This window comes from Montipora capricornis, chromosome 8, assembly GCF_036669925.1.
Source record: "Montipora capricornis isolate CH-2021 chromosome 8, ASM3666992v2, whole genome shotgun sequence".
NCBI classification, from domain to species: domain Eukaryota; kingdom Metazoa; phylum Cnidaria; class Anthozoa; order Scleractinia; family Acroporidae; genus Montipora; species Montipora capricornis.
This window is the reverse complement of record NC_090890.1, coordinates 46,048,973-46,058,972: the sequence shown is the minus strand read 5'-3', so window position 1 is coordinate 46,058,972 and position 10,000 is coordinate 46,048,973. Positions and strand designations below refer to the sequence as shown.

General features: G+C 42.7%; 1 protein-coding gene across 1 annotated transcript in view; it reads left to right on the top strand.

Moving 5' to 3' along the window:
• Window positions 1-10,000, top strand: part of LOC138014068 (uncharacterized) — a 134,135-nt gene that overhangs the window by 24,181 nt on the left and 99,954 nt on the right. The window contains 9 exon segments of the mRNA XM_068861097.1: window positions 1,191-1,232; window positions 1,688-1,794; window positions 3,568-3,607; window positions 3,740-5,619; window positions 6,531-6,833; window positions 7,208-7,247; window positions 7,733-8,068; window positions 8,071-8,391; window positions 9,235-9,447. Of these exon segments, the coding sequence (XP_068717198.1) occupies window positions 1,191-1,232; window positions 1,688-1,794; window positions 3,568-3,607; window positions 3,740-5,619; window positions 6,531-6,833; window positions 7,208-7,247; window positions 7,733-8,068; window positions 8,071-8,391; window positions 9,235-9,447 (3,282 nt within the window).

Genomic DNA, 10,000 nt, shown 5'->3' with positions numbered 1-10,000 from the left:
GCCATTCAACGTGACAAAGGTTTGGCAAATCCTCGAGAAAGAAACTAGTATGAACGGCGCTCAGTTTAGGGGAGAAAATGAAAATTTACCCTAAAGTGCTGGCGTTCTCCCCAAAACCTCAAATTTGGTCATTTCTCCGTGTTAGGGAACTCTAGCAACGACAACGGCGACGGCAACGAGAACGTCACAAATTTGCATATTTAGTAGGCAAAAACAATAGCTTTGCACGCCCTGCACGTGCGTTTTGCACTTTTGTCCATTTCTTTGCCGTCGTCAGCAAAACTACAACGTGAAATAGCCAAATTTGAGGTTTTATGGACAACGTCATTACTTGAGGATAAATTTTCATTTTCTGCCCTTAATTGAGCGCCGTTCCTACGAGCGTCATTTTTGAGGAACTACCACACCCCCGTCATATTAAAAAAGTTGAAATAGTAACGAAGCGATTACAATAACGCGAATTTATATTTTGAGATGACGTTCTCGTTGCCGTCGCCGTCGTCGTTGCTTAAGTTCCCTGTTGTTTTGTTGACGATGGCAAAGAAAGAGACAAAAATTAGTAGATGCACGTGCAGGGCGTGCAAAGCTATTGTTTTTGCCTACTAAATATGCAAATTTGTGACGTTCTCGTTGCAGTCACCGTTGTCGTTGCTAAAGCTCCCTAATATAAATAGACAAGGCGTGCAACTTCCAAGACCGCTCAAGGCCGAGTGCCTCCAGAATTTAGCCGAATTTCTCCCACTTCCAAAGCTCGCTCGCCTCCTAACCTTGGGCACGTAGAAAGTCCATAATTTTGCTAGCATCGTGCCAAAAATCATCGCAGTTACACGGTTCTGCAACTTCAAAATCCTGCTCGATTTCCAAGCTTCGCTCAGGTCTTTGCTATCGCTATATGATCGGGACAGGAGTGAGCCATCATTGAAATTTGATCAAAATCAAATTAACCAATCAAAAAGCACTGATTTATAATTTTGTCTCTCTTGGGAGAAATCTGTGCTTTTTGACCCTGGAAGCAAGGAAATCGCTCAAGTCGAATCCATATAATTGAAGGAGTGACTGAGGTCAAGTTGCCTTAGTTGAACAGTACATGTGATCAGCATGTGTCCCCGAGTGAAGTAATCATTTGACTAAATTAAGATGTTGCATTGAAAAATATTTATGATAAGAGGAAAAATTCGATTTTTTTTCAGCCCTTCGTGGCCAACCTGCTTGTGATTATGTTCTTCCTCAAGGTAAGGTATTTTAGGTCCTTCGCATAAGCTATTGTACCGGGCAAACTGAAGCCCCCGCTCCCCCATCCCCTGAGATCCTCCAAGACACTTTAATTGCTTGGATTTCCCCTCCGTTGGCTTTTTTAATATTTGTTTTCCTAGTCAGGAAGGTCAAATGAACTATTATTTCCCTTGAATTGTTTACACTTGATTTTGGTCTCTGATTTCCTTCGCAGTTGTCTGATTCCTAAAGCAATCCCAGCTTTCGACCCTCAAATGTAAATAATGTATTTTTGCGTTTGTACGGAATTTTAAGTGTGACAAGTATGGTGAGCGGCTCTTTAATCTCGTACCCTTAGGGTATTGTTCCTTTCTATCCCTCAAACGCTAATGAATTTTTGTCACCCAAGTGTTTTAAACATATATGACTCCTTTGTTGACCTTTCTTGAAAAGACATGCTGTTTGCTTCTCTCAGATGGTAACCCAGAGCCAGGGGGCCCTGGAACGGTGTATTTTGATGGCTACCAGAGCGGCCAGAAACATCGAGTACTCAGTGTTGACAATCAGGGAAGAAGACCAAGGGTAAGTGGAGGATGCACCTTGGCTAAACATAGCTTGGTATAAACTTCTTAGAATTACTTGTTTGTAGCGTCCTGCGTACACGTTCAATAACAACGACGACGACAAATCAAGGGGCTGCAAGGACGGCGGCTACGAAACGCCATAAAACAATGGGCTCAGTGAAGAAAAAAAAAAGCTCTTTGCTCCGCACTTACGTTTTACATTCTGATACGTTCTCTTGCCGTTCTCATCCTTACCACGACGGTACGTAAGGCTATAATAATAATAACTAATAACTTTGATATCTACCCAGGAAGCTCCACTCACCCGACGGTTGTTTTCAGGGCGGTCCTGCATGCAACCGATTGAACTCGAATTTAGAGATGTTCGTTTTGGAGGAAAAGGGAAAACCGGAGAACCCGGAGAAAAACCTCTCAGAGCAGAGTAAACGACCAACAACAAGCTTATAGGCCTCATACGGCCACGATTCCCGAATCGAACCCGGTCTAAATTGGTGGGAGACGAGGGCTGTCACAAAGCCATCCCTGCTCTTCCAGTCCTCGGTTATTCTTCTCTCACCAATTTTATTCCTGGAATGTTGATGTACACTTCCGGAATACCAAAGAATAGCAGGTTACGAGAGCTGCTACATTACTGCGAAAACGGGAAATAATATTGTAGGCAACGTTCACGAAGTGTCGTCGTTGTCGTCTTTGCTCAACTTCAACTTTATTAAGTGTGAGAATCGTGTTTACTTTGTCGCTACCCTCAAATAGCACAAACCAATCGAGCCGGGTAGTCGTTACATGGCATAATTATGGCTTAATTGAACATATGAGATAACTCAGATCCCACAATACTAGTACTAATAATGATAATAATAAAAAGAAAACAGAGTAAAGATGAGGAAGAAAATAACATGGGGAGATCAAGGAAACAGCAGTTACAGGATTAATTCCCTATAATGACGTCAACGATGACACCGCTGCCAACGACAGCCACTACAACTGCAACTTCAAAGATAATAATGTGAGGCATTTATGTACAGCGCTTTATTCATGACATCAAAGACCCAAAGCACTTTATCAGAGTAACTTATTTAGGCTGGAATTCATAACCAGCAATGACTCTTAATAATGGCGTTTTGGTGACGTCCAAACGCCGAGCAATGAATAGACTAGTTTCGAATTGTGCAGGAACAAAAGAACAGAGTCGAGGTTCAGGGGATGAATTTGCATTTTCCTTTGTTCTGAAAAATACAAAATGCTAATTATTCCCCTGACCCTCGACTCTGTTCTTTTGTTGCTGCACAATTCGAAACTAGCCTATTTATCATACAGTAATTTTTACAGTCTTTGCGTCAGCAAACCTCTTTGTTAGAAAAAAAACTTACAAGTGACCTCAAATTGGCGAGAGTGACAGACCGCAACACCGGGAACTTTTTCCTCCTCTTTAAATGAACAATGTTTGGACTACGGCCGGTTTGTCGCACTTCTCCGAGAAGAGAACTCGGAACTCAGACTATTCTCAGATGTTACGGCAGCAATTTTCCTTTAGATATCTTAAGACTCTGAGCGTTGGTCCGACCGGAGTTAAACCTACGTCTTCTCGGAGCTTAGTGCTATGCTCAACCAAATGAGCCTAACGGTCTGCGGTTTGATTGTTGCGGGATGGTACAGTTTTAGCCGGGAATACAATTTCCGCACACTTAAAAAGGGTTAACAAACACTAGCTCTGCTAGTAAGCAGTGCCATTTATGTTTAGAGCTTATTTATGATTTCACTCCTTTCGCAGGTTAACAGTTCGTCCGATGCAAACTCGTTCCAAAAAACAGGTAAAGTGTGATGGTGTTTTTTCTTCATGACTGTTTTACCTATTCAGTTGAAATCTTTTGTTAAATTTTATCTTCTTATTTGCTATGACTAAGAAGGTTTTAAAGAGAAAGAACATTTTTTTCTCACTGAAGGCGCTGTGGCAGTGCTTTCTATGATTGCTGATCAAGAACTGGAAAAGATCGAAGTTTCAGGTGGCGCTCAGTTGGTGATCACAGGTTTTGCGAAGACGCTGACGGTAGATAGCATAACGGATGACAATACTGGCCATATTTATCTCATGCCTTCTACGAAGTTACAAATACATAGCCTCCTGTCTCCTTGCGCACGGATGTTTAGCAGCTCCGAGCTTATCCTCAACGGCGTAAAGCCGAGCGTGTCTCTGGAGCGTTCTGTTGACATCTACGGAACTTTATCTATTAGCGGGTCTCCTGTTGTCCTTATGGGAAAGCAAAAAGGCGTGGTGACTTTGCACCCGGGTTCTTCTCCTAGTAATCTGACCTTTGGAGACCTTGTAGTTAAATCTACGGGTCATCTACGATTGTTGAACTATGACAACCATTTCCCAGAGTCTTGCCGCTGGGCAGTTACAACCACAGGATCAGGACTTACGTTAGAGGCCAATTCCAATTTGGAAGTCAGTTGTCCACTCAATTTAACTGGCGATCAAATGACTGTTGGCTACAATGCCGCATTGACAATAAATGGTAATAGCTCGGTATCATACGTGTCAATGAACAACGTCAAAATAACAGGAACGTTTGATCCCGGTGTACTGTCAATGGAAGAAGGTTGGAAATCCCTAAGAATTGAAAAATATGGCCACATGCAATTTTTCCCCTTTGGGGACGTGCGACTAGATACATTTTACACAAACGGAAACTTCTATGTTGAAGGAGCGTTGTATTTAAGAGGCAGGAATCCAGCAGTTACCAGGACAATCGAAATTGACCATTATGGGCGCGTGATGTTTGATTTGTCTCTCAGCTCGAACTCTTTGACTTTCGTGCACAATAATTCACAGCAATACGGCGCACATGGAAGGCTTCCATTAAATGGAACCTCTCTCGTTCACGCTGATATTGTTGTTGTTGATGGTGTATGGCTGCCTCAGAAGCTCAGCATTCAACCAGGGTGGAAAGAGCTGACCGTTGAAGATGGAGGCACTTTCAACTTTGATCCCGAAGGCGTTTATAACCTAGATAAGCTTTACCTTGATGGTAACGTAACGGCTTTGAATGCGGTTGAACTGGCTGGTTTGTCACAAGAAAGATTACTCGAGTGTGTGGTTGGCTACAACAGCGTTGTGTTATTCGAGTCTGCAGGTCTAACAACAATTCGCTGCAAGTCTGTTGTAGTCTCAGGAACTCTGCGTATAGGGAACTTGTTCATCGGCTCCAGGTGGGATTCTCTTCAGGTGGATACCAGTAATGGAAAGTTCTATTTCGAGACTTCGCGTGCCTTAAACATCAATCAAACACGAGTGAGTGGATTAATACAGACAGGGTCGGCGGTTGGTCCCGTTACTCCGTGGACTGGTGATTCAGTCACCATAGAAAGCCCAGGAACAGTAAACATTCATTATCAAGCTCAGCCTTCAGTGATTGTAGACGGCGCAATCAATTCCACCTTTTACGTGACTGATTTTCAAGTAGATGGTACATTCCAACTTGGTTCGCTTTACGTTGTAGCTGATAGCTTTGTGGTTGGATCATCGGGTCTCGTGACTGTGGACGGTGGAGGAGCTCTCGGAGGAACTGGGCCTGGAGCCGGAAGTCCACACAACAGTGGGGGCTCTGGGGCAAGCTACGGCGGTCGAGGAGGACGCGGTGCACAAGCGCTTGCGCAATCTGTGATGTACGGCGACATTTTCTCGCCAGGGGTCTGGGGTAGTGGTGGTGGAAATGGTAGTGGAGGTACTGGTGGGGGTCGCGGAGGAGGCAGAATTTTCCTTCAAGTAAGCCAGAAGCTTGATGTTGACGGAACTGTTAAGGCGAACGGACTTCACGGACAGGTAAGTAATTGCTGAAAAATGTTGCTTGTGAGTGTTTTAATTAAGGGGACATTACAGTTCAGACATATGTTGTGTGTTCCTACCTGTTTTTCCTGGTTTACAACTGTTCAAAAACGTTCTATATCTTTTCTGCAACGGAGTGGGTGAGAATAAATTCGCTCTGACGAAGCGCTAACGCTCGAAACGTCAGCTTTCAAATTTCTTTACCGTGGTCAATTTATCTCATCAACACAGTTGATAAACCCTTTTCTGTATTCACTACCTCACCGACTCAGCACCTCAGCTTCGTTAAAAACTAAACCCCTTTGTCCATAGTGAGAGTAAATTGACTTAATTCTGATCGCAATGAATTTATGTAACAGTTTTGATTTTTTCCTAATAACATTGCATTAATTTTTATAATAATAATAATAATAATAATAATAATAATAATAATAATAATAATAATAATAATAATAATAAGGCTTTATATAACGATGATGAACACTGATCACTAGTAAGGTAAACCTAGTACTCTACATAGTGGCGCTCAATTGAATGAAACAAAGCCATACAAATGAACACAATTCAACAGAGTTAAGTATCCCAACCGGTGGGAGTTAAACCAGTTGGCTATTTACAAGCGCAGCCGAGGAGTTGGGACGGGGAACACTCAAAATAACTCCAGCCGGTGTTCAAAGCCGGACTTGAAGCCGGGACCTCCGCATCTCTCAAGTCCATCACCCTAGCCATTCGGCTACTCTGCCTCCGTTTATTTATTATCGATTCTTGTTCGTTTCCAATCCAATTTATTTTACACTATAATTATTGGTATATACTTGTCTAATTTTTTGGTTTGTTTGCAGTGGGCAAGGAGAAATTTAGCGACGTGCCTTAAAGCGCACCCTATTTAACTGCTCTTTTCTTTTCAGACCTCTGGAAGTGGAGGCGGAAGTGGTGGCTCCTTATGGGCAACCTGTCAACAGTTCACCGGAAGTGGAATTATTCAGGCCAAAGGGGGTAACGGAAGCACTTATGGTGGGGGTGGAGCCGGCGGAAGAATCACGGTGTATTATGTCATTGGCGGTTTCCATAGCGACCATGCTGATGCAAGCGGTGGACAAGCGGGAAATGGAAGTACCGTGGAACCGGGAGGACCTGGGGTTATTTACTTGGAGGGCCTATCGCCTATTGTCAAAAATCTTCGAATCGACAACAAGGGACTCAAGCCATGGGTATGTGACATATGAGCCGTTAATTCCCGTTTCAACCAAATCCTACGAAATTATGGAGGTGCAAAGATTCCTGTGGTGTTGTGAAAACATGGAAGTAGGACACTATTGTTTCTGTCTAGAAAGTTGCGTAAACTACGCTCAAATTATTCTCGGTTTTCACATGACGTCACGACCGCCATGTTGGTGCCCTAAACAAAGAAAAGGCGGCCATGTTGGTGCCCCGACCAAATCCTCCGGGAATTTAACTCTATTATTATGCAAATGCTTCCTTTTGTTTTCGTCGAAAAACATGGCTGTTGATCACGTGAGTGAAAACCAGCAATTAGTCAATTCTTTTTTTATCTTTACTTTGTTTGATTTGTATTTTTTCCTAGGCCACACTCAACGGAAATTTTGATTTTTTCAAATACTCAGGTTTGTCAACTAATGTATTATAAACTAGTAATTACCAAGAGTAAGTGGAATGCTACCAAGAGGTAACAAAACGGATCACATTCCATGCACAACAACGCTGCCATTGATAATGTCGGCACAACGCAGAAATCCAGAAATCCGCGTATCTCAAATGAACACGATTAGAATGGCTGCCCCGTAACCTCGGCAGCAATTACATGATATGGTTTTTCCAAATGTCAAAAATCCCTTGTGTACCTTTCTAAATAAACCCTTTCAAGAACAAACAGGGTCGTTGAATCCGGAAGGTTTTTAGTAATCCGAGAGAAACTTCGCGGTCAAGACAAGTCCGTTGTGTTCAGTTTACTAATCGACATCAATAAGCCTTGTGAAAACTTGGGATTTATTTTAACTTGGTTCTGGTTAGTTTGAGCTTCTTTCAGCCATTTTAGTTAGATTTTTTGTGTTCTTTTTTTTCATTTTTCCTTTCTTTGTTATTTTTCAAGGGGCTGTGGCATACCTTAATCCTCCCTCTGACAATTTCATCTATGACTTTACGCTTATCGAGGTTTATGGCGGAGGGCATCTGGTTTTCCCGGGCGCGGGAACTGAAGTGCGAGTTGATACCATCTATGGAGATGACACCGGTTATATTCACGTGCCGCCATTTAACACACTGAACATGACAGGAACATCGGAATACAAGCGAATCAACGTCACTTGGGCGCCTTTCGTGTATAAAAATGCTATTTTTGTTCTGCCCAACGGCACACTGGAAATCCGTAGAGCTGAAAGCTTGAGTTACCCAAGTATACAACGAAGTTCACAGGTCACGTTTTGGGAATCGTGCTTGGGTTTAAAGCCCATTTCATGGTTGGCTATGGAGCAACGGTTTCTTTTGAAACGTCTTGTCCGCGTGACTTGAATTTCGTAGGTATAACGGTACAAAAGACCAGTCAACTCATCTTGAATAGCATTGCGGAAAATACAACCGATAACTGGATTATCGAAGTGACAAAGGATCATGGACCAGTGTACCGAGAGGGAGTAGTGACGATTGAGGGTGATGGGTCGTTTTTAGCTCGATCGTTGACACTCAAAGCTGAATCATTGGTAGTTGATCCACGTGGGAAACTGATTCTCGATGGAAAGGGATATGATGCTGGTGAGTCAGTCCTAACATTCTGTAAGTAACAAAGTGAGTCAGTTGGTGATTCAGTTACATTGTAGTATTTCCATTCATGCAAAGGACGAAAATGTACTTCGGCTATTAGCTGCTCAGACATTTCCTAGTTTTTTTTTTCTACTCAAGCAAAAGTAAGGACATCTCTTCAGTAAAAAGTCATAACATTTGTCCTTTGAATACTTCATGAATGCTTTACACTACGGATTCCGTCAGTTGTTATTTGCTTTGATGCTTTTCCTACGATTCGCGAGATCACTTGTCTGACGTGACGTCATATATCATCTTGAAAGGATTTTTAACTAACATGGCAGCTAAGGTAGCTACCGAGCATAACGAAGGTGGGTCATTCTTGTTTTTATGTTTAAAGCAACTGGCGCCCCCCAAAAAGGAAAATGCAATGACTTCGGTGGATTGTTGAGTTGGTCTTCAGGGAACTTGATGACATATGCGATGGTCTCGTTTCAAAGCAGACGTTTGCACTTGTGGTATCAGTACCACAAGTGATTTAGTATAAGTGAAGTGAACGTGTAGGGAGAAAATTGAAGAACATTGAAAGTGGCTATGTCACGTCGATGACAGTTTGCCAAAATGTAGAGAGGAAGTATGGGGCATGCGTAGCCGTTACTTTTGCCCGGTAAAGACATTTTTTTCAGGCTTCTTCGTTACGTTAGACGTTTTCGTTGCGTAAGCTCGGTGTGTCCATATTCGGCCCCGTCGGAAACCCTAAGGGTGATCAGTCACCCGTACATCTTAAGGCCCTACAGTCTCCAGCCGTGCATGGCTTGTTGGTGTATACTAATTTTATGACGTGTTTTATTCAAGGTAAGGGTCCAGGCGCAGGGACTGGCTCCTCAGACGGGTCGGGAGCGGGATTCGGTGGCGCTGGCGGAAGCGGAAGAGTAACCATGAGAACAGGTTCGCCATACGGAGATTACACCAACCCTAGGTTGTTCGGCAGTGGCGGTGGAGTGGCTAATGCGGGTTCAGGTGGTGGTGTGCTTTCGTTACAGATCGCGGGAGCTTTAGTTGTCGAAGGTATGTAAAAAAATAATTTTCCTCCTTTAACTAGAGGTTTAACGAAGCAATGTAAAACCAAACCCAAAGGTTATCACTCTGAACAACCATAACAAACAGCGCGATGAACAAATCAAAATTCGAAGCATTTGCACGTGACTTACGCAAGGCACGGGAAAATACGCTCACGTGAAAGTGCCCGTTAATTTTTGTTTTGATTCTCATTTTTAAAATAAATTTGGTCTTTGGCAACTAAAAAGTGCCTTTCTGAAGAGATTATAGCTAAAATTCAGTTGTGATGGGGTAGGGTACTGGAGGAACGAGAGAAAATGAAGTGTTTATTCTGCGAAAGTCTATTGTTGGTGCGAGGATATAAAGAGTAAGTCCTTGTATTGGAGATAATTGTTGATAGTGACTTTTTGATCTTTTATTGCAAAAATGTTACTTAACTTAAAGCGAAAGGAGGCGATGGTAGAAAAACTTGTTTCAAAACGTCTCAAAAACGGATCGACAAAAGGAAAATGTTCCAAAGTTGGAATTAAATTACTTTTTGTACTCGAAGCCGCTGGAACAC